This window comes from Typopeltis vanoorti, chromosome 3, assembly GCF_054136105.1.
Source record: "Typopeltis vanoorti isolate ZY-2024b chromosome 3, IOZ_Tvanoo_1.0, whole genome shotgun sequence".
Classification (NCBI taxonomy): Eukaryota; Metazoa; Arthropoda; class Arachnida; order Uropygi; family Thelyphonidae; genus Typopeltis; species Typopeltis vanoorti.
Genome location: NC_143551.1, coordinates 69,973,898 through 69,999,204, shown reverse-complemented (window position 1 = coordinate 69,999,204; position 25,307 = coordinate 69,973,898). Strand labels below are relative to the sequence as shown.

The 25,307-nt window shown below is 33.4% G+C and overlaps 1 protein-coding gene across 4 annotated transcripts in view; it reads left to right on the top strand.

Moving 5' to 3' along the window:
• The window catches only part of Mi-2 (chromodomain-helicase-DNA-binding protein Mi-2 homolog), a 692,327-nt gene that overhangs the window by 282,904 nt on the left and 384,116 nt on the right, over positions 1–25,307 (top strand). For 3 of the 4 annotated variants that reach the window (XM_090390662.1, XM_090390659.1, XM_090390661.1), the window contains 2 exons: positions 5,881–5,898; positions 16,950–17,141. In XM_090390662.1, the coding sequence (XP_090246788.1) occupies positions 5,881–5,898; positions 16,950–17,141 (210 nt within the window). The remainder of the gene's footprint in view (positions 1–5,880; positions 5,899–16,949; positions 17,142–25,307) is intronic. The other variant, XM_090390660.1, reaches the window with a different exon arrangement.

Genomic DNA, 25,307 nt, shown 5'->3' with positions numbered 1-25,307 from the left:
CACGTGCCTTTCCAAATCTACAAAACTTAAATACAGATCCTTGTTTTATTTTTCGACTATTTTAAAGTGAAGACCTAGTCCTGACAAGCCCTGTTTGACCAGGAACTAGCTTATTTTACCCTAACTTTATCTTCCACAATTTTTCATAGGCTCTTCTCAAGTCTGCCACATAAAATCTGAAACACTCAGAGCAGGAATTCCTGTATAATTCTTTGCACTGTTTTATTTTTTATTTATTATTATTATTATTTTGGTAGGTACTACGAGTGCTTCACTTCACTCATCTGGAATTCAGTTTTCTGACCATGCCTTCTGAAATAAATTAAACAATTCTGATGACTTTTTTCCTACCACTAGTATTGATAAGTACTCCTGATTGCATTCCTCTTGATTATTTTCTAATACTGTCCTGTCACTGCTTTCTCATTTAATTTTCTTTAATAATTACTGTAGGCATTCAGAATATCTTTATCTTTTATCAGAATATCTTAATCTGCCTTTATCATCTGTGATTGCTTTTCAGGTATTTTTTCCTGTCACAGATTATCACTAGCATCTTAGTTCAGTGGATGAAGTAGACAATCTAGGATAGTAACCAACTAAGTTTTATTTAATTATTAAGCTACTTTTTTGTATGATCAGAGTATTTTCACAGGCTTAAAAGTAAAATAATATGCATGTGCATACAGGTAAGCATAGAGAAGGAAGGTAAACAACATGGTGTAATTATATAATCCTGATTGTTCCTCTCTGGATGCATTTAGGAGATCTTAAATCATTTGGCTGATGGTCTCATACTAATAGTCTCCTAGATTATTTGGGCAATTATATTTATTTATGTCAGGAAAATATTGTGAAGCTATGGCTTTGGCTTGGGATCTGCTATGGTATTTGTCCAAAGGTGGGTTTCTTTCTAAAATAAAGAAAATGTTTTCCATTATTTTAGAAAGAATCAAAGTGGGATAGATTGGATTCTAATTTGATTGTAAAGATTTGTTGTTGTTATGAATGAGCTGTTTATAGGCTAATTTTTAAGCTATAGGTTATTAATGGAGAGGAGTGAAAGAGCCAACTCTGCAATCTTCAGAATAAATCAGGACAAGAACACTTTGGTATTCAGTTTGGACAAAATTCTTCTGATCCCCCCCCCCCCTTCAAAAATGCAATGGAGCATTGAGTGCTGTGTGTGCATGTGGGGGGGGGGGGGGATTTACCAAAATCATCATTGTAAGAATTGAAAGAAAAGGAAATACAGGAAATTAGCTTTTTTCCATTGGTAACAATACAGCAACCATTTGAACACAGTAACCGTACTTCTACCTCTCTCGGTAGAAGTATGGTTACACAAATGTCACAGGGTTGCTTTTTCAAGAAACCAAAAAGCGGTTGTGTGAAATTAAGACGAGCAGATAAGGCTGTAAAGCCCAAAAAAAAGAAAGGTTTTCATTTGAACATGATGCAATTTTTCTGCACTACACATCTTTCAAAATCAGTTTGATGCATTGATAATTTGTTTGCAACTATTTAAAAATAAACAGTGAAGAAAAAATGAAGATTTTAATCAAGGCTCATTGCAATATGCTTGATTCTTGTCTTGTACAGCCTCTATGCACTTCTCAAACAAGTTTTAGATAAGGGATGACAATTTAAAGTCCAACTTGGAGATGAATATTTTCATAGCATGCAGTACAAATTATTCCAGTAGTGTATTTATTGCGTTTTCAGTGAATTAGAAGACTGAGAACAATACAAACACTCATTCATACAACAGTATGAATGCATGCGAGTTTTTAATTGATAAATAAACAGAAGAGGCGTTTTAAGTTTAATTGTCAATTCTGTGGTATGCTTTATGTCATAAATATTTTGCATTTTTACTTCACTTGTTGCATATATTGGAGCATTCAGGTCATCAATTACAAACTGTTTTGTAATTATGACTGATTTTGTTGTAATGGGATATGATTAATAAGAGAACAGGTACACAAGCAACATAAAAATATTTAAAGAGAATTCATGCATAATGCAAAGTAACTAGCAATGCATGGCACAGTAACATGTTTTTTTATATTATTTATTTTTATTTTTTTATTGTAATATAAAATAGAAATAAGGCATTTGCAATATAAATAAACATAGAAATAAGCTATCAAATAGCAGTAATTGGCTTATTTTGTACCCAATCATGGAAAATGCAAAATTTGACCCACCAATGGTGGATATTAAAACTTGGAAAGATGAGAAAGAAGTATTTTGAATTTTTTTTTATATTTTCCTAAAATATATATATAATATCTTTATATTGATTTTAAAAACAACCTATTTTTCAAAGGTTTTCTCAGTTGCTGCTGTGTCATATGAGACATTCATTGTCCCTGTTCATGCACCAATGTTTTGGAGCCAATTAGAATTCAGAAATCCCACTACTGTAGTTAAATGTGTGTATATTTAAACTTAAAGGTTTTATTTATTGAGAGTTTTTATGTTGATTTTGAATGTTTTTTTGCCTTAACATTTTTTATATCTCAGAAATGGTTTGACTTTTTTTTTTTTTTTCATAGAAGTGATTCAAGATATAATATAACTGTTAGAATTGAAAACATGAAAACATGAGTGAAAATGATCATATATCATTAATAATAAATGGTCATGTATTGCTGTTAAAATGTATTTGTTTTTTTCTTTCATGCCTCATAGACTGATAAACACAATAATTTATAAGTAGTTGATTGGCTCTTCAACATTGGTTGTTAAACAGGATAAAAATTAACCATAGTATTAACAAAAGCTTTTAAATTGACCAGGTCCACAATTGAACATACGGCTAAAATATATCATGCAATCCAGGCTGATACGTGACTGTTGACATATTTGCCTGATCGGTGAGCGAGCATAAAATTTTCAAACCCTGTGGGGATTGCATGTTTGCAAGAAATTGATGTGAATATTGAAACTGCAGATATTGACGTTTGACCATATTAAAACAGGTGTTTTAAGAAGATTTAAGTTTACTTTATGTAATTCTCATAATTGTTAGAATATTAAATATATACGGAATAATTCATGTATATTCAAAATAAACTAATAACATTAAAATAGGTGATAATTGTAAAAATCACTACACTGTCTAGAATTTGGTTAAGCTAATAGATGGAAATAAAAGTGATTTCCCTTCTTGTTAACAAAATTGTACTAATTTTAATATTAACAAACAAAGTTCCTCTCACCTGATAAAATAAATATTGAAAATAAAAAAAACAGAAAAACTGTAGCATGGTAGTATAATCACACCTCTGCTCACAACATACTTTTTATTATTTATGTTTTGCATATACTGAAAATGATTACAGATCATATGTGTAACTGTTTAGTCACTACTAGGACTAGTTATCCTTGACCAGTCTCTAGGTGGACTTTCAAATTTGTTTGAATTTTATAAATTTTTTTGAATAATGTGTCATTTTTCTATATTAGTAAGTCCATTTTTCAATATGATTTAATGTTGGAATTCTGAATTCCATATACAACTTGGTAGTTCTAGTTTAAGAAATTCATATTTTGCATTTCTTAGTTTAAAAAAATCAGATAATATGGATATTAAATAGAATAGGAAACAATGCATTGTAAAATTCTGTGATAAATAAATCATGTGCCATGTATTGTACATGTTTAATATTATAATGTTAACTCGAATTGTTCTAAGAAATAGAACAATTCGAGTTAGAATAAATAATACCTTTTCCAAGAAAGTGAAAATAAGACAGGGACTCCCTCAAGGCAGCATTTTGAACCCACTCCTTTTTTTCCATCTACTTAAACGACTTAGATAAAAATATAAATAAAGAAACAAAGATAGCTATGTTTGCTGATGATTTGGTCCAATTCTCAGCTCACAACAACCTAGAAACAGCAGAAGGTCACTTAAACAAAACCATTGAAAGTTTATCTACATACTGTGGAAACCAAAAAATCAAAATTAAACCCTACTAAATCAGAAATTTGTGTATTTACCATTAATAACCACCTCAGAAAGTGGAGACAAATATTAAGCTAAACAGTCAACTAATTACTTTAATGAAAACCCCAAATACCTTGGAGTTGCTCTTGATCCATCACTAAGCTTCAATAAACATATCAACAATGTTGCAGTCAGAGCAAAAAGAAGACTAAATATCATGAAAAGTATCTCAGGTAAAGAGTGGGGAGCTGATGCTAAAACCTTAAAAGTCACATACAACTCTATTATTTGACCCATAATGGAATATGCTTCGCCTATCTGGATGCAAACATCACAAACCAGTTAAGACAAGCTTATAAAAATTCCAAAAAAATGCAGCTAGAATCATATGTGGACTAAGGAATACAACTCCTGGAAAAATTCCAATTTCTGGCAGAATTCGAATCCAATTTTGTTCCTTTAAAAATTAGGTGGCAAGAAAATCTTACTAAATTTGTAGAAAAATGAGCCAATCTTGCACATCATAGAACAAGTGAACTTTTTTAAAAGTTGGTAACCAACAAACAGAATAAAGAAAAAATCAACAATGCATGAAATCATGGAAAATAAAATTCCCTTGGATTGTCCAAATAAAATTGCCAACTACCCAGCATTTCCTCCAAATCAAGACAGGAAAAATATAGTTATCAACTTTGAAATAGGGAAACATGAGAAAAAAAGCCTAGAAAACTGAAATCTTGAGATCATTAGCGCTTTCAAAAATAATGGAATATGGACTGGATTCATTAAAGATCTACACAGATGACTCCAAAAATCCAAATGGCAATTCTGGGAGAGACATACTCATCTATGGCTCTCAAAATATAGAACTAAAAACAACTAACAGTATTGGTTGCAACTCTTACCATGCAGAATTAATAGCCATTAACACAGCACTGCAACATTTGGATAAACAACACCCAAAGGAGTTTATATATTTCACAGATTCCTTAGCAGCTCTTCAAGCTATTAAGAACTGCTACTAGCCATCATAAAATACTTAGAGATATAGCAAAAAGCATAAACAAACTACATAAGGATTCTGAAATAATTTTCCAATAGATCCCATCTCATGTGGGATTAAAGGGAATGAAAATGCAGATGAAGTAATAAAAATGGCCGCAACATCCATGATACCACAGATTTCAATCTTTTTAAAACCACTCAAAAAGAAAACATAAGAACGATTCTCCAGGACATGACTCACTACTGGTATTCAGCAGAAGAACCAGGACTAGCATCAACCTTCAAGTTTAATCGTTGTGCCACTACCATGATCTCTCACCTCAAAACTATTCACACAAGACCAGTCAAGTTTAGCAATGGCATAAAAGTCTTCTCCCATCTGCAAAATCTGTGACATCGAGGAAGCATTGCCAATGCATTTACTAAATTGTATGAATATTTCCAAATATGAACTTTATAACAACCGACAAAAGGTGCTGTATAAAATACATGAATTTGACCTCTATGATCTGGTGTAATAATACCATGGGGAAAAAATATATAATGTTCTGCATTAAAATACTCTGTCTTAAGAATAATAATATTTATGTTTCATAGATAGATATTGTTTGCTTGTTTGACTATAGAACAACAATTTTCTTTTGTTAATATATTTATGATGCAAAGGCATACATTATTAAAGGAAAAATCATTGTCCTGAATAACTAAAAGCATTTTACTGCATTGGTCGATGAATAATTTAAAACGCAGTTTGCTTTTATTCCAAAAGGAATGAAGGTAAATAAAATAAGTTCAAAATCTTATCACTGTTATGATTAGTATTTAGGTTTATTTGTTCATTTGGATATTTATTTATAAATGATGGGAATTAAGTTTAATTATACACTTTTGTTTTTCTTTAACTGTCTTCACTTCAGGAAGAAATTAAACCACAGGTAAGTAATGTTAAATGTTACTTAAGCAATAGAAAGAGTATCATGCAATTAATATATACATGAATAGAAATTGCATGTTTTTAATGTCAGTAAGCTGTAAAAAAAAAAAAGCATTTCTTTACTAGAAAAGGTCTGCTGTAAATAGTTGGAATTCAAGAATTTTCCCATTTCATTTATGAAAATGATGTACTCAAATCATTATTATTTTTTTTTTTCATTTTACATATGGAGTTTTGATATGCATTAAATAGCAACTTTAAAATAATTCCCATTTTGAAATTTCTTGGTGACAAACTTTAATTGTAAATTTTAATTAAACTCAAATTAGTAAATATTGACACATTCATAAATGAACCTGTCATCTTTTTATTATCAAAATATTTTCTTATCTTACCACCATATTCTTTTTCTTTTAGTCTTGAAGGAACATCAGAGTCAAGTGTCCAAATCAGGATGCAACATATGCATACCTTAAAATATCTCATTATAATTTTATTGAGCATTTTTATCATAGTATACTAGCTAGGAAAATTTTGTCATATTTTATTAGATTGCACTTGAGCAATATCTCTTTATTGTGGTGCATTCTTGCAATAGCATTTTATCCTAGTTTGTGACTTCCACCTACAAAAGGTTGGGAACTTATGATACATTAATATTGTTGGTGGCAAAGAATTTTTTCTGTTTTTTATTATATTATGTATATGTGGTGTTTCAAATTAAAGTACCCCTATTCAGAACAACCTATAGAAAGAACCAGTAAACGAAATATCCTCAAATTAAACTTGGGTATTCCCAAGTTTGAGGTGGATATGCTAGCCAGATCATGGAGAAGAAATTGGCACTAAAAAAAAAAAAAGTTCAAAAATGACCGATAAGGGAAATGTGGGAGAAAATTGCATTAATTTGAACTGGATGGTATAGGATTGAGAAATGATTCAGTCAGTGACAAATGAAGTTATTCAGTAATGTTTATTTTACTCATTTCATAAAATAATTTGATGCAAAAAATATGTCACATAGAACTGATATACTGCAAGGAGCTAGGAGATCCAGATGATCATTGCAAGTGACATTCAACGTATTGGCCTTTATGCATGACCAATAGCTAATACGACCATGCAGCATTGTCATGAAAATAAATACCACACAGCATTGAAAATAAACAGCAGAAGCTTCAGGTTGTCCTTGAGAATTTTAATGCCAAATGTAATTAAAATCTGTGGCACTTCTAGCAGGCTACCCTGAAGGGAGCAAAAAGGGTTTTATTATTTGATACCATTAAATGACATAATTTTAAAGGATTTTTCATGCTGATTTTAAAAATTTTGTGCCTATGTTGCATCCATAGCAAACCGTTAGAGTTAAAGGATATATTACTAATGAAGTCTGTGCTAATGCTAATGGCTAATTTTTCTTACATGCGCATTTTACATCTGTAAATAAAACTGAAAGTTGCAGTCACTATGATTGTACATTGGCATTTATGTAATAAAACCAACAAATCAGTTATTTAGGGTTTTTAAGAATGTCAATACAGCAACTTGTGTAATATCTTGATATGCCTGACTACAAACCAGTCAGATATATCAAGATCACATAATAACATGCTACTAGATGCTAGCCCTAACTAATCATTGAATAATCTTTAAGCACAGATGACTGAATTGCAGTGCAAGCTGAAAAATTAGTTGTCTGATATTATCGTTGTTATTAGGTGACGCCTCTAAGGAGTCCATTGTGTGTGCGGGAGGGCACTCTGCTACACACATCTCACCATCTCTCCTATTACTTAATTCTCCAAATACACACAGCAACACTACTACCATCAACGGCATCTATCTACTGCACATCACCATCAGCAATAGTATTTTTCGTCTGTAAATTGCATGTGTTTTTGTGTTCAATTTGCCTGCACACAGGATGAAAATCCCAAGTTTCCAGGAGGCAAAACCTTGCCACCTCTGTATAAGATTGGCTAACTCACCTTCAATTGAAAATTGAAGGTGAGTTAGCCCATGTAAAGATTTCTCTTCTCACAATGAGAATCATGTAAAGATTCCTCTTTACAAGAGGAATCTTTGTGAATATTCCTCTTGTCACAATGAGAATCAAAATCAGTTCTTTTCCAATTGAAAGGCTCAATGTTCTTCCAATTACACTATAAAGGCAATATATGCAAGTTACACTATATGCATACTTATTATGTCTGAGTCAGTTTTCATTGAAATATGAAAATAGCTGGACTCATCTGCTCTTTTATATTTTGCATGTTATTTTGTCTTCAGGCATGATATACACATTTTGTTGATCTAGCATAACATACTAGCAGTATAAATGTGTTAAAAAAAAAAAAAGGTCTTTTTTCTGTGTCTGTGCCAGTTGAAACACAAATGCTGTCCATTATTTGAAGTGAAAAACAGCATCAGTATTTTTTCATTTGAAAAACCCGATTTCCATTGAACAGAAATTATGCATGCAATTTACTCATAGACTTAATATACTAATAAAAAATATTTTTTGTTGTTCAGCAAAACAAAGTTTTGTAGAAAGATTGACATACTAGAAAATATACAAAAAAACTGAGCAGTTCTAACAGTAGTTCTTTTGAAACCTATAACATCGATTACTTATGCATGTCATTTTACATTTGAAGCATAAAATGTGCATCACTACATAAGGGCTTTGATGGTTATTACCATAATGGAGATTTGACAGGTTACATAAATGGATGAGATACTGCTCTGGTTTTTTTTTTTTTTTTTTTAACCATGTCATTGTACCATCACTAAGGATTCCATAAATGTTCTTGAAACAGGGCCGTGTACCTATACTTTTCCTGAGGCGGGCAGTGCCCTAGGCACTAAAGTGCTTTGGGCCTCATTGTTTTGGGCCCTTAAATTGAACCTAACGTTTTGGGCTCCCAGCTAGAGCCCCAGCTCTTCAGATACCTTTCAGAGGTCAGTGTTCATATCACCACAAACAGAGGTCTGAGGCCAAACCAGAAAAACAGGACAATACCATCACGCTGCCACCTCCGAATTTCATACTTTGGGTTATACACTCTTGTAAGAGATGTTTACCGGGCATCTGCCACACCATCTGCTTGGTAGAGGGGTGTAGCTTGAGTAGTTGCTCCATAACACAGCTTTCCAAGCTTCCACCTCCCATTGTACATGATCTTTGCACTGCTGAAGATGATGATGCATGTTGGTTCGGGTAATGCAGGGCGTGCATACTGTGGTCCGGCCATGGAAGTCCATGTTGCGAGACTGAATGTTTTTGAGCAGATTCATATTCCAGTCAATGCCCAGAACTCCACATTCAACATGTTGACTGACAAAAGGATAATATTTTTACATATTATCCTTCATAGCACCCTACAGTTGTATTTGGTGAGTGTGGTGGGTCATCTACTGCAGGTAGCTGGCCTGTGCTTCTGTCTCAGTATAGTATCACTGATTATTGACCTGAAATGGCCCAATTTGTCAATAATTTGCCTAACAGATAGGCCTATTATTATTACATGACACCTCCAGGGAGTGCAAAGACTCATCAGGGGAGGTTACCTACTCTACAGCTCTGTCTCCACCACTCAATCCAACTGCAACCTTCACCTACACCAACGCCATCTACCACCCATCATCAGCACTAGTATTTTTACAGACAATCACAAACATCCATGCCCACGGTGGGATTCGAATCCGCAGCCTTTTGGCTGGAGAGTGGATACACTGACCACTCGGCCAACCAGGCTGGCTATAACATTGCATCCTATCACAACACCTCTTTCAAACTTTGCCAGTTCCGTTCTTGCAGCCATTTCACCCGGACACAGTTGCACTGACTTGGGAGCATCATATTCTTTCAATTTATACCAGCTACAAACACGTGATCCGTTATATGGCACAATGTACCTTGTCCGTGGAGCTGTCTGTTGACTTCTTTCTAAGCAGTGTGTGTTGGAGGGGGGGGGGGTTCTGTAAACAGAATGCCACAGTTCATCTGGTTGGCATGTAATTAAAGCATCTAGATTGGGAAGACTGTTGTCATTTTCCTTTCTGATGTGAACTGGATCCTGAAATGTTGATTGGTTAGTTGTGTTAAAATATATTGAGAGTAATTCAAGCCATGCTGCCAAATGGAGAACACATCTTCAACAAAGTGCAGCCAAACAGTTGGCTATGTGGGGGCAGAGTTTAGAACTTTCTCTTTAAATGTTTCCATGAAGAAATTAGCCTGAAGCAGGGGATGCAAAAGTGGAGAGCTCATGGCAGTCCCCTCTATTTGTTTGTAGAATTTTCCATGCTAAATGAAATAGCCAGAGTTCATAGTGAACTTAAACAAGGCTGAAATATCAGGAGGAAATTCAATTTGAATAAGACCTAAATTGTCTTTAAGCAATGACAGAGAGGAGACATCAAAACTGACCATAGTGTCATGTGTTGGAGTGAGAGTTTTTCTGGTTTTAAAGTAAGCTGAATTTTTTTTTGTGTGTGTGAGTGGTACCAGTATTTGTGACTGCACTTTGGCTAAATGTTTGGCTAATTTGTATGTTGGTGAATCAGTGGCATCTACAATTGGGAATAATGACACATTCCGTTTAAGAATTTTAGGTAGTCCATTATATACAGAGGGGGGGTCTAGAATTATGTGGTTTTAGTTTATTAGTTTCAACAGGTCAAAAGGTGACCTTTTTAACTGAGGAGGTTTTGCTTGAATTAGTACATTGGCAACATCCAGTCTGATATTGTTGGCAATATGGGTAGGAAGGCTGTGAATCCTACTTTCAATATGAATTATAATTTTTTCTGTAGGAATTTTTATAAGTGTAAGAAATAGTGCACTAATTGTTTCTGGTGTGATGGTGAAGGAAGATAAGTTTATTACAGTATTTACTTGACATTGTTGAAGTTTGACAGCAGAGTTTTTTTTTAGAAGTTTAGCAAATTTGTTCATGTGCTGACTTTTTATTTTTAGAAATTCTTTGACAGCTTAATTTACTTTATCCTCAAAACCAGAAGCAAATAGTGCACTATCTCTTTGGACACCAGCTTTAGAATATGCTGGAAGAAAGCCACTTTACTCCATCACAGCAAATATAAATACGAAGGATTTTCCCTTGGCTCTGCTTTTGCCTTAAGAAACTACCTCAACAAATTTGTTTGCATGAAACTGCCCCAAATTTGGGAATGGCTCATCGTCTGTACTTCAACCCAACATTCAAGAATGCCCAATTCAGTCCACTGGGGGGGCACTATTTAGATTTTACGCTTACTCTTAGTTGACTTGCTTCGTCTTCATTACTAAGGTGTGGCGCCTATGTGCACATATCTTATTATATTCTGTTCCCCTATGATGGCAATTTGACTTTGCCAAAAATATTGGAAGTTTTAATTAAATTTATTTAGTTAATATTAGTCTGTTGTAATTTCCTTAATTACAATTGCCAGTGTATAACAATTGTTATTCGTTGGCAGTGACATATAAGCTATTGACTTATATATTGGCAATTCAGTTATGAATAGGCAATGTATAAGCTGAATGCTTTGAGGACTCAATTTTATGTTTGATGGTTCTTGGATACTCAGGCACATTGAAATCAAGTGAAGCGAGACTGCAGATGCAGCTGCTAGATCATCTCATGTTTTTTCCATATACTGTCAGTCCTTTATGCATACTGACAGTATATGGAAAAAATATGAGTAATGCCACATTTACATAGATTGCATTTATGATCAATGGCTGTCATTCTGGCAGGAAGCACTAACAAATAAATTGCATGGGATTAAGTCTAAAATTAAGTATTAGCAGTCTTGTCTATGTAGAAATGGAAGACCAGAAGTTGTACTTGCTAGGTTCCACATTATTTATTAAGGACTGATGACCGACCTATGTGTGACCAGTGTAACACTTATCTTACCAACTGGTGCCAGAACTTCACTCGAGAGAGAGGAATGTAATTTTCGCTAATCTGTCTGACCCATATACTCAGACAGACTAGGACAAATTGCATGAAATGTTTAACTTTTTACAAAGAAGTAATTCACAAAGCACATTTGATCATAAACGCAATCTCTATGTGAATGTGGCATTACTCAATTTTTAAAATTTGTTTTCTTGTACATATTAACAATTTACTTATTAAGCAGGAGGGGGGGGGGTTCTGTTTATTTTATTACCTTTCTTACTGTAGCCTTTGTAATGGCATAATACAAGCTGTGCTCATGCTGTCATGCTAGTAAGTCGTAAACCAATTAACCCAACTTGTTTTGCTCAAGTATATGTATCTGTCATACTCGGACATTTTCAGTTACTGTCCTTGTATTGCTGGTATGATAATAGTCTCAGCCTAAAACATCTTTTGATCACAGGCCTCAAGTATACACTGCAGTTTGGAATAAAAGAGGAAGAGGTGAAGCAGTTTTGATGTAGTTGTAAGTGGGGGAAAAAAAAGAATGTTGGGCAGCTGCTACTCATGTTGTAATAGACCCAACAGAAAGTTTAGGATGATGGATGCCAGTTTAGTGGAGCATTTTCTTTGGAAATATTCATGGAAAAGAAAGATCTGAAACTACATCTGTGAGATGATTGTTCATGGGACCATTGAGAGAGGGAGAGGATCATTTATCACTCAAATTACTCTCTTCTGAATAGTATCAAGAATTTTTAGGTAGGTTTTAGATGCATCACTCCAATTACATGAACAGTATTCTAAGGATTGGAAGATTTCTGTTAAACCTTGCAAAAGACAGATTTGGATTTGATGATGGTTGTGTTTGCAATTATTGAATGCTTACTATAGGCCGAGTTTGGAGTTCTTGTTTCAATCCATATGCAGTATGTTGAAATTTTTTCTTCAACTGCTGTGATGCTTTTGTCTTGAATACCGTTTGTTTTCCCATAACTTGGAAAGTGGACAAGGTTTGAGGGAATTTTGGATGGATGAAAATGAAGGCCTTTTTGCCAGTTGAATAATTTTTGTGATCTCCTCAGAGCAGATGTTTGGATCAAAAGAGTAAAAAGAGATCTTACCATGAAAAAGAAGAATAGAAGCCAGTAAATCATTTAGCTTGTTACTTTTGTGGTGCCGAAGGACATAATGTTGGGAGTGGCTGGAGAGAGGGCATTCTATAAGAGAAGAAAATTGCACAAGATTGTGATGTGAGTTACCTAGAAGAGAAGTGAACTCTGCAATATATCTAAAAGAAAGCAGGCTAAGATCAAGGGTATTGGAAGAGTGGAGAGGGTTATTAGGTATTTGGGTTTGTAGATGTAAGATTTGTATTAGGTTATTGTTTATAGTAAATATTTCGGCATTTCAACCATCTTAGTCACTGGAACTGGAAAAGAGAAGCCAGTAGTAGTTACAGACAATTAAAGTCACCTTAGAAAATGATTTCACTGTTTGAATAGCAGGATTGCAGAAAGTCCAGCTTTAGGGATAAGATGATGAGGTTATTGTGGTTTTTGGAATCTGGAGAGCTGTAAATACAGCAGATGAATGTTAGTGAATGGTGCCATTTATAAGTCAGAAGCGGTTATAAACAGAGAATGCTGCTTTATTCTCTGGTAATTGGACAGTGAAGATGGACTAAGTTTCTGTAGTAGCCGCAATTGAGATTTCTGTAAAGAATGGAACATCTAGCCTAGAAGTCTGTAAGTGATAATATCCATCATTTCTGTTGGTGGTTATGCCACTGATGTTAGTAACGTGGGTGTGACAATTTTTGTAATGATTGTGCATGTTTTTGATTTGTCATTTGGTTGAAGTTAGTTTTTGTTCACTTATTTTCATTATATATACGATGGGTACCCAAAAACGACTGGAATATGAACTTGGTCTGTGCACATTTTCTAGTTACAGATGATGCCACTAGATGTTTTGAGTGCAGTGTTTTCACGCCAGTTGAACAAGTGGCATCATCCTCTGTAAACTGATTCATTGTTCTGGCTGCTTATTTGTTAGTGCTTACAAGAAAGTTTGGTGATTTTGTGATAGTTGACCACAAGGAATAGAGGGAATGCATGAAATTTTGTTTTCTTTTGGGTAAAACTGCAGCTGAAACTATTGTTATGCTTTGGCAAGCCTTTAAGGATGATACTTTAGGTAAATGCAAGTCTACCTGTGATTTTCTTATTTCAGAAAAGAGACGTGTCAATTGAAGACCAACAAAGATCTGGCCAACATTCAACAAGCAGAAATGATGAAAACATCGAAAATATTTGCCAGACAATCAATGAAGATTGTCAAAAGACCATTGAGCAAGTTTCCGAAGAGATTAATTTGTCATATAGTTCGTGCCAGTGAATTTGAATAGAAGATTTCCAAACGAAACATGTGCCTGCACTAGTGATGCCAGAACATCTCCATTTGTTGATCACATTTTGAACCGTTGATTTTTGGATGCTCCAGTTGAGCGACAATGGCATGTATGGACATTCCACCAAACGATGACACCTCTCTCGAAGTCGCTGAGTTAACGTCATGTTGCCATACCACTTGTATTCAACTGCTTCCTAATATCTGTACACTGGTTTTTATATTATTAATAAACCTGGAATGTTCCACAACTTCAAATAACAGGGGTGTTCTGACAATTATTGGTAGATAGTGTATATTAGAAATTGAACTTCCAGAAGGCTTTGATCCAGCTTCAGCATTCTTGTTAACTTCATTGGAAGTTCCTCCCTGCGCTTCCCCAGTAGCTATTTTAATGCCTTCTGATCTGGGTGTCCCATCTTCCAGCACTATATCACAATGAATTAAGCCTTCATAAAATTTTCTTAGCAAAATATATACAGCTTCTTCTGTGTTTGTTAGCCTATTAGGTACCCGGGAGTGAAAGTAGACACCCACTGCAAGAGATGAAGAAAAGTAAAATAGTAAAAGTTAGGAAGGAGCAAGAAAGGAAGAAGAATAGGGACCAGTGTACAGATAATCAGGTACCTCAGGTTTGCCACTCCCATAATCACTGAAGTGAGCCCTTGAGGTATATTTTTGGGTACCCCCTCATAAATTGGCTCTATATACAGTAAATATCTTTTGATAACGTTGTTGCATAAAGGCTGTTGCATAAACTGAATAATATGGAATTGGAATATAAAATCTTGACTTGGACCAGGGGATGGTTGACAGACAGATATCCGAAAAGTGTATATGGTGAGTGCGAATCTACTATACAGTGTATTTTGGAATGTTGGGAATTGGTGGTTGCAGAGCTTTATGTGGATGCTAATTATTTCTTAGGGCAAGTAAAACCGGAGGGATATATATACAAGGGTGGTCTGAAAAGTTCTTGGCCTAGCAATGAAAAAATGAATTTGTAATTTCAAAATTATTTTTATTTTTCAATATAATCTCCCTTAAGACTAATACATTTATTCCAGCAATGCTGCAGCGCCATTGTCCCATTCCTGTAATGGTTCTCAGTAAGATCTACAAAATACCCCTCTACAGTTGCAATCACCTCTTGATTCGAAGAAAAACACTGACTAGCGAGGAAGAGTTTTAGTTTTTGAAGAGATAGAAGTCAGAGGGAACCAAATCTGGAGAATAGAGTAGATGTTCCAACAATTCATAGTGCAGATACCTTAATTTTCCCATTGCCAAAACACCTTTGTGGGCAGGTGCATTGTCCTGATGAAAGATGATTTTTTCTTCTGCAAACCGGGTCTTTTCTCACAAACTTTTTTGTCTAGTCTGGTTAAAAGATCAGAATAATATTCCCCGGTTATTATTTTACCCTTTTCAAGATAATTAATAAACAAAATGCCTTTTACACCGATGCATGACCTTTCCTGCTGATGGAACTGGCTTTTTCTTCTTTGGTGCTGAACAACCGGCTTCTGTCCACTGTTTTGACTGCTGTTTGGATTCTGGTGTGTAATGGTGAATCTTATCCATAGTAATAAAATCGACACACAAAATAATCAGTTTTATTCTTGTTAAAACGTTCCAAGCACTGTTCAAATATTTTCCTGCAAGTGAGTGCATTTTTGATCCTCTGTAAGCAAGCGCAGCACCCATCTTGCACAAAGCGTTTTCATTTGCAATTCATCATGCAAAATATATCTTACACATTCTTTTGAAATGCCTGTAGTCTCAGCAATTTCATTGATCAAGTGCACAATATTTCATATTGTGCACTTGATCAATGATTTTTGGTGGTGGTACACTTTTTGGACATCCTTCAAATGGATCATCTTCAAGGTTGGTACAGCTAAGTTTAAACTCGGCCGTCCATTTCTTAATTGTCGAAAATGAAGGAGAAGAGTGCCCATAAACCTTTATGAACTTCGAATGAATTTCTTTTGGCATTAAACCTTCTTTTACAAAGAATTTTATAGCTGCACTATGCTCAGTTTTATCCATTTCAAGGGATACAGGCACATTTTTGCTTCAAACAGCTGTATAAAACAAACTACTTGATAGAATGACTTGCAATTTCACATGGTTGCTTATGACAGATGTACCAACTTTGAAAAAAAATATGGGAGAATAGGGTAGATGTTGCCATCTCTGATTGAGACCGAGAACTTTTCAGACGACCCTCACATATATATAAAATAACTATTTTTTGCAAACTTATATGTAAATAAATCTTCCTTTAATTTTACCTTGGGTTTGCCACTCCTGTGCTCATTAAGAGACCTCGAGGTCTCTTAATGCGTACAGGAGTGGCAACCCCCCCCCCCTTGTAAAAGATGTCTTTTTTAAAAGTAAAGTTTAATTTTTTTTTTTTTTTTGAATAAGCAGTTAGTTAATGATCAAGGGAATTGACTCTTGACAATGCATATGATACTTTAAAAATATTTATTAAAAGAAAATAGTTTTAATTTTATTAAAACAAGTCATACTGATATGTTAGACAAAACATCTTATAACTCTTATTATGATTATACACTTAATGAATTTGTTTAGAAACAAAACATTCTTGTTAAATTTTATTCATCCTTTAATTTTTCTGTATAAAATCTGATAAAAGTTATCTCATAAATTAATATTAGCTTGTTAAAGAAGTTAATATTGCTCTTTTTTTGCTATTTAGCCCAAAAAGAAGTACGATAGACAGCCCCCTTTTGTAGATGTTACGGGAAATGAACTTCATCCATATCAATTAGAAGGAGTAAACTGGCTACGATTTTCTTGGGCAAACAATACAGATACAATTCTTGCAGATGAAATGGGTCTTGGCAAAACAATACAAACTATTGTCTTCCTATATGCTCTCTATAAAGAGGTAAGACCTTACATATAATATTGAACTTCTTTAGTATTTACTGCACTTTTTCTCCTTTAGCTTTTCTTACACTCACATATTGTGTTTAAATCTATAATTATGTGATGTACTATACAGTGTATTTTGGGATGTTGGGAATTGATGGTTGCAGAGCTTTATGTGGCTCTGCAGATGCTAATTATTTCTTAAGGCAAGTAAAACCAGAGTGATATATATATATATATAAGATAACTTTTTCTTGCAAACTTATATATAAATAAATCTTCCTTTAATTTTTAATAATGTTATTCATTACACTACATTAAAATAATAAAACCACAAGTGTATGTTTATATACAAACCCATTACAGAATCATAAATATAGACTCTTAATATGGTTGTTGTTAGAAAGTATAAAGCAATTCAATAACAACAAAGCACCACATATTGACAGAATAATAGCCAATTCCTCAAATATAGCAGTAGTAAATCAACTGCAGAAGTACATAAACTGATCAATTTCATATGGTAAAATGAAGAGAGGGGGGAAAAACAATAATGGTAAGTATTTACTGCATTTCTGCTCAGGACACAGACTAGTCTTTACTAACATGTTCCAACATATGCACAAGTTCAGGTGGGAAGAAGACACAAGAAATAAGAAAAGCCTCATTGACTATGTCATTTTTGAAAGTCATACCTTCATGGTGGTTCAAGATACAAGAGTGTACAGAGAATATGTTATTGGAAGTGACTATTACTTAGCACTAAGCAGGATAAAAATTGATGTTATATTGAAAAGAATATGTAAGAAAGTTTTGAAAAAAAGAATTATATTTGAGCAGCTTTCATAGTTGAAGCATTTTGAGACGCTTGGAGTCTCAGTGGCAAACTCTGAAGAAGACATTGGTTGATTCAGCTAGGCAGAGGGATGTGGTGAAGTCTGTGTGGATAGAAAAATAAGAACCCCCATGGTTTAACACATGAAGTTAAAGAAGCAGTTCTAGATAAGAAGAAAGCATAAAAAATTTCCTAGCAATTAAGTCAACATATGTTCTAAAAGAATACAGAGAAAAAAAAAATGTAAGAGGGCTGAGCTGTATCTAAAAGTAGTTAAACAAAAGTCATGGGAAGACTTGTGTATGAATATAGAAAATAAATATCAGGACTGTAGCAAAATGTTCTGAATGTTGAAAAAGTTTGAAATGGTGGAAAGAGTACTATAAAAAGAATCAAAGATGATGAAGGTGATATGAAAACTGCAGATAAGGATATCCTAGATGTTTGGATTAATTACTTTGAAAGACTGTTAAATGAAACAAGCAGTGACAGAATCATACTAGAACATTTTCAAGAGGGGTTGCAAAGAGGAGTATATATATCAATACTTGAAGTAGTAAAAGCCATCAAAAACTTTAAATATGGAAAGGCATCTGGAGTTACACTGCATAATTTAGAGAGCCTGGTCAGAAGGTCGAATTCCAGATCATTGGAATAGAGCTCTAATAGTACCCATCTATACAAAAAAAGGAATAAAGCTGAATGTGAGAATTATGGAACAATTTCTGTACTAAGTGTTCCAAGTAAGATTTATGCAAGCATACTTGAAAAAGAGATAAAGAAAGATTGTGACAAGCTGGATTCAGACCAGATAGAGGTTCTCAAGATCAGATTTTCACCTTTAAGATAAAAAGTTGGGAAATCATGGGAATATGACAGGAATCTGTACTTTAGTTTTGAAAATCTGGAAAAGGCATGTGAAAGGTGCCCAGAGTAAAGCTTTTCGAAACACTACAATTATATGGGATAAATGGAACATTATACAAAACAATACATGGTACTCTGTATTTCAGTTGTAAATCAGCAGTTAGAATTGAAGGAAATACAGGAAGATGGTTTGATGTAAAATCAGGCATAAGACAAGGATGCAGATTATCTCCACTCTTATTCATCATCTGCATGGATCACATTATGAAGAAAAGTGGCATTATGCCTGGTATTAGAATTGCAGATCTCAAACGTAGTTCTTTTTTTTTTTTTGCAGTAGATGATGTTGTCCTAAACACATCTAGTGCAAGTCTTTAGGATTCTCTAACTAAATTGAATAACAGCTGTAATAAATTTGGCATGAAAATCAGCAATAAAATGACTAAAACTGAAAATAGGCAGAAATATTGAACACATTATTGCATTCTGAATGGGAGAGCTATAGATCATCATCATCATACGTATCAAGGATTTTAGGCCTAGCATGGCCTGTTCTGGCCTTAGAAGTCATCATTGAATCATTTAAGAGGACATCCTGGTTTTCTTTTTCCTAATGGCTTGTACTTTAAGTCTTGTTTTGGTAATCTTTCTTTTTTTTCTTTGAACGTGTTCCATCCATTTATGTTTATATTTTTTAATTTTTTCTATTACTGGTTCTTGGTTTAATTCTTTCATAATATCTTCATTTTTTTTGTGATCAAAAAGGGTATACTTTGCAGTTTTTCTCATAAACTTCATTTCTGCTGTTGTTAATCTTTGTTTGTCTTTTGTTTTATTGTCCAGATTTCTCTTCCATACATTAAGACTGGTAGGGCTAATGTATTGTATACGTTTAGCCTGGTTTGTTTTTGAACTAGGATTGGTTTAAATATAGAGTTAATTACACCTGTTATTTTTAAATATTTTGAAATTTTTACGTTTATATCTTTTTCATTTTCATATGTGATCATACATCGTAGGTAGTTAAATGAATTCACCTGTTCTAAGATCTTGTTATCTATTACTATTTTAGTTATTGCTGGATCTTGTCCTTTAAAGGCCATAGTTTTTTGATTTTTCCGTTGATATTATCATACCATAATCTTTGGATATCTCATTTAGATTTAAAATAGTTTTCTGTAAGTTATCTTCAGAATTTGTAATTATTACTTGGTCGTCTGCAAATAGAAGAGTGTTTAAGTTAACTGTAGGTGAAAGTTTAATTCCTTGATGTAAATTTTTACTCCATTTTATTATTATTTCATTTAAGTAGATATTAAAAAGAGTTGCTGAGAGGGGACATCCCTGTCGGACCCCTTGGTTTATATCTCTTGTATATGATAGCTCGTGATTTAATCTTATTTGTATTATTTGATTATTTTCATATATACTTGTGATAGCTTTTAGGATATTATTTGGTATTTGTCTTTCTTTTAATATGTTAAATAATATGTTTCTTTTAACTTTGTCAAATGCTTTTTCAAAGTCAATAAATGCAATATGTGTTTCTAAATTATATTCTCTTCTTTTCTCTATTATTAATTTTAGTCAAAAGGCTGGGTCTATACATGATCGTCCTTTTCTAAATCCATTCTGTACTTCTAGAATAAAGTTTTCGGAATATTTCATTAGTTTGTTATTTAAGATTCTGCTATATATTTTGTAACAGGAATTTAGTATACTGATACCTCTATAGTTTTTAGGGTCATCTCTATTACCTTTCTTAAAGATAGGAATCACAATTGCTTTTTTCCATTCTATTGGGGGGATACCAGTTGAGTAAATTTTATTTAAAAATAATAAGAGTCTTTCTTTGAATCTTGTTCCTGCGTATTTATATAGTTCTGAACCTAGCTTATCTTCTCCAGGTGATTTTCCGTTTCTTGTTTCTTTCAGGCTGATTTCTAATTCTTCTTCAGTTATTTCCTTTTCATTTTCGTTAATTGTTTGCCAGTTGTCTTTTTTAAAATATCTGTCTGTCCACAGTTCTGTGTAGTAATTTAGAAATTCTTCTAATTTCAATTCAGTGTTTAATTTTATGTTTTCTTTGGTATCTGCATTTAGGTGTTTCAAAATCTTATATACATTGGGTCTTATTTTATATAAATCATGTTCTAAATTAGAAACAAATTTATTCCATGATTCTCTATGTCTTTTTCTGACTTCTCTTTTAGCTATGGCTCTTATTCTTTTATATTCTATTTCATCTTCTAATCTTTTACTGCTTAACCATTTGTGATAGGCTTCTTTTTTCTTTTTGATTATTTCTTTGATTGTATCATCCCAGATCTTCAGTTTTTTTCTTTTATTGAATTTTTTGGTCTTTCCTAAGCTTTCATTTGCTGCTGCAAGAGCTATAGATAAATTAAAATATTTCAGCTGTTTGGTTAACAGTTTTTAGTGAAGATGACAAGTTAAATCTGGAAATAGACAACAGAAAAACTAGAGCTGGTATGGTGAATAAAAGTGTATGGAATAAGAGAGAAATTTGTTAAAACACCACACTAGCAGTTTGGTGTTTGGCAAATTCACACTTGTTTTGAGTTATGTATCTCAAGACTGTAGACCACAGATATGAGGGTTCTAAGAAAAATTAAATGAGTAAACAGATGGCATCAATGGCAGAATCATATTAAAAATGAAGATATTAGAAAGGAACTTGACATTGTTAGCATTCAAGAATGTGTATAAGCAGAACTAACTTAAGGTGTTATGGCCACTTCAACAGAATGGGGGAGGAAAGATTAGCAAAACAAGTGTTTAATGCCAAGATGACAAGAAAGAGACCCAGAGGAAGGCCTAGACTTAAGGTCTATGGGGGATTGATTCAGTCAAAGGTGCCTTAGAAGCACAAAATGTTAGATATGACAATATTGGAGTCTGAGAAGTAATTGACTAATTTGGAGGAAATTTGTGGATAGGAAATTAATAATAATATAAATTTAATCATGTAATGCTGTCATAGTAGCCTTGAACACCTTTTGAGGCTACATATCAGGAAATTGATGATGATGATGATTATTACTACTTTGTTTTAGAGGTTTGCCATTATCGAGAAACTAAGTACTGTATGAATATCCTTTGAATTCACAGAATATGAAAATAATAAATTTTGTTCATAAAATATGCAATATTGACTAAAACATTTCAAAATAATTACATATGCATTCCAAAAATTGAAATCTGGCATATCAACAGTCATCTGATCCCATCTCACTGTTTGCTATAGTTAAGACAAAGTCATTTGTAGCTGAATTTTTTTATAAGGTATAAAAAATCTCTTTTCTACATTGAACAACTCTATAAATCAAATTTTCTTTGTTTCTTTTGGAGTGAAAAAAATAAAGCTGTTCCATTTAGGTTTGTTTGTGCCTGACATGAAAGGTGCTGAGTTCTTTCACAAGTCTCACTTTCTCTTTACTGCATTATAACTGAGTATTAAAATCAATCTCTCTTTTAATAATATAGTATTATAGTCTCAAGATCACTTAGACATGATATGGGTTATTAGATTTTTTTTTTCACAGTTGCAAGATATGAACATAATCATTCATTTTCTGTGCCAAAGCACGTAGAAACTTTTTATCTGTTCTATGTTAAAGTGAAAGATATATAAAGGTTCAAAGTTGGGTACCTCAGAATTCTTTACAATACAGAACTGTGCTTGCTTGCTTGCTAACTTCCCCCCTCCTTCTCTCGCGATCTGTAATAGCAGAATGTCACTCATATATTTAAATCTGCCTTGATGAACTAAACTTTGCTTTTGCATCAGTGTGCTCACTTTTTATCTGTATGATTGTGCAATGTACTGCACTATTAATATACATTATACTCTTCCCTTATTAACTTTTGTTACTGGGATTATTCATGTATTAAAGTTGCTTTTTTTATGTTAGAGTATTTCTGATTTTGACTAAACTACATGCCTGTATTTCATTTTTAACTCTTTCTAGTTTTATATAGATTTATTCTAGCAAAGAGTAGACAATGTTTATATTTTAAACTTTGCTCAGCCCGTAACACATAGGATTAATGGATAACACCCCTGATTAGGGCCTCTCTTATCTAAAAGTCGAGAGCCCAGTTATGTACTATAGTTTACTCTGTGTGGCACAAAAATTTTCTTTCCTATCTCAAAGACCAAATTGTTTTTCTCTTCAAGCTAAACTGTGTGCCAGCGCCAGCATTTATTTATTTTGTACATTTTGTTCTGAAATTTTAAAAACACTGTTTTATTTTAATTTTTTGCATTTCTTATCTTCTTTTAATTTTTATGTTGTTATTATATTATTTCAAATACCTTTTCTGGCTTGTTTGATATTATCTAACAATTACTTTCATTAAAAGTATTGTAAATGGCATACTATTGGATTTATGTATCATATAATCAACTTTACATTCTCTTTTCTAAATATATACGAAATATATGAATCAGCACACAGATTGTGCAATGCTGTAGAATTTGTACATCTATGACTGGATTTTTTTGGAGGGAAGGACTTATACAATGCTGATAGACTACACATAAATGGATTCAAGTTAGGTGCATAGAAAAAATATAAAAAGAGCTCTATTCACTAAGAATGTTGAAGTGCAAATCAGGAAAACTAAAGCTATTGGTGTGTGTGTGTGTGTGTGTGTGTGTGTGTGTGTGTGTGTGTGTGTGTGTGTGTGTGTGTGTGTGTGTGTGTAGGCACCCATGAGGTGAGTGAGTGCAGAATGACCAAAAAATATGGAATGTAGTCTCACCAGCAACAGTATCAAATAGGGTAGTCATCACAGAGTGCAAAGGTGGTTGGGGCTTAAGGGGGGATGCGATGCTACAATTTATATATACTAATGCCAGAAGCATCAGAAATAAGAGGGAAGAGTTTTGGACATTGGTTAATACAACCATGTCAAAAGTTATAGGCATTAGCAAAACTTGGCTGACAGATGATGTAGTTACAGGAATAGAATGTGAGGGGTTCATTATTTTCAGGGAAGATAGAGAAGATAAGATGGGGAAGGGAGGGAGAGAGAGCGGTGCTGACAATAGAGATGAATTGCAGTAAAAAAAAAGGGGGGGGGGCAACTGGTAGGTGGTGGTAGATCATTTGAGGCAATCTGGTGTGTGTGAGAGTGAGGCCAAGAGGACAAAATGTATGGGTGCTTGTTGCTATAGGCCATGGGGATGCTAGGAATAATGTGGAAGACATGCATCAGCAAATTAGCACAGTGAGTGTTAGTCAGGTAATTATCAGGGGAGTTTCAACTATGGAAACATAGATGAGAGGAAGAAAGATTACATGGCAGGAATTCTGGAAATAGAATTTATATACCTGCTAAGAGATAATTACATATTATATCATGTTATATCCATAGTACTGGGTAAATTTATGTTAATAAATAACTGCAAGATGCATACTACGAACCTGTTAGTTAACTGCTACAGTAGTACTGTGGCACTGAGAAAACCAAATAATAGACAAAAAAAATATCATCATCATCAGATAGTATTGTTAGTGCTACACAATTCAGTTAGCATTATTATTAGCTTCCTCTCAGCATATTCCTATTAAATTAAGCTGTTACTTGTCAAGTCTTATTGCAATTAATGTTTCACTACCTGAATACTCGCTGTTTACTCTAGTTAGTTACTTGATAAAAACAGGAGAACCTTTATCCGAAATCACTAGCCCATTCTAATTTGTTTATTATCTAGTAGATATCTCTTAACAGAATATGGGAAGGTGAGGACATTGGGTCAGAAGCTATGTAAAAAGTAGTTAAATATAATTTTTTTTCTTACCATCTTAGTCTGAGCGGTCTGTCATGACTAGTGTGTGAGTTACATACTCAAGTCCCTTACACATGAAAGTTGATCATAAAAACACTAGAGTTTTAACTGCAGATACAAACAAAATCTCCCATAAAAAATAACAAAATAAATTTAAAAATATGAAAAATATAATAAAAGAAAAATTGGAACAAATAATAAAAATACTTCCATTCATTTCACCAACATTCGAAGCATTAATACAAACATACATCAATACTTACAGCCATTAAAATCAGATCTTTTCCTACCAGAACCTCAGTTGACATCTTACATGATGCATTTTGCAAAAAAGACAGATTTCACAAATATGATTTTGTGAAATCTGATCTGATATCTCCCCATCAAAGGCTATCCAATTTGGAATCTCCACTTTTCAATCTGCTATTCGATAGTGTTCCTTAAAGATACATCCAGAAAATTATGAATGTTTATGTTTTCTGTTATTTTATCTGGTTTCAGTAATATTATAATGTACAGTCTTATAAACAGTTCATTTCTATTGATTGAAAAATAAATTAATTTTAGGAGCAATCTCAAATGAACAGATAAACGTTCAACAGACAAACATTTGTTGGATTCTGTTGGGAACCTTACTCAAATGATCAAACATGGTATTCTTT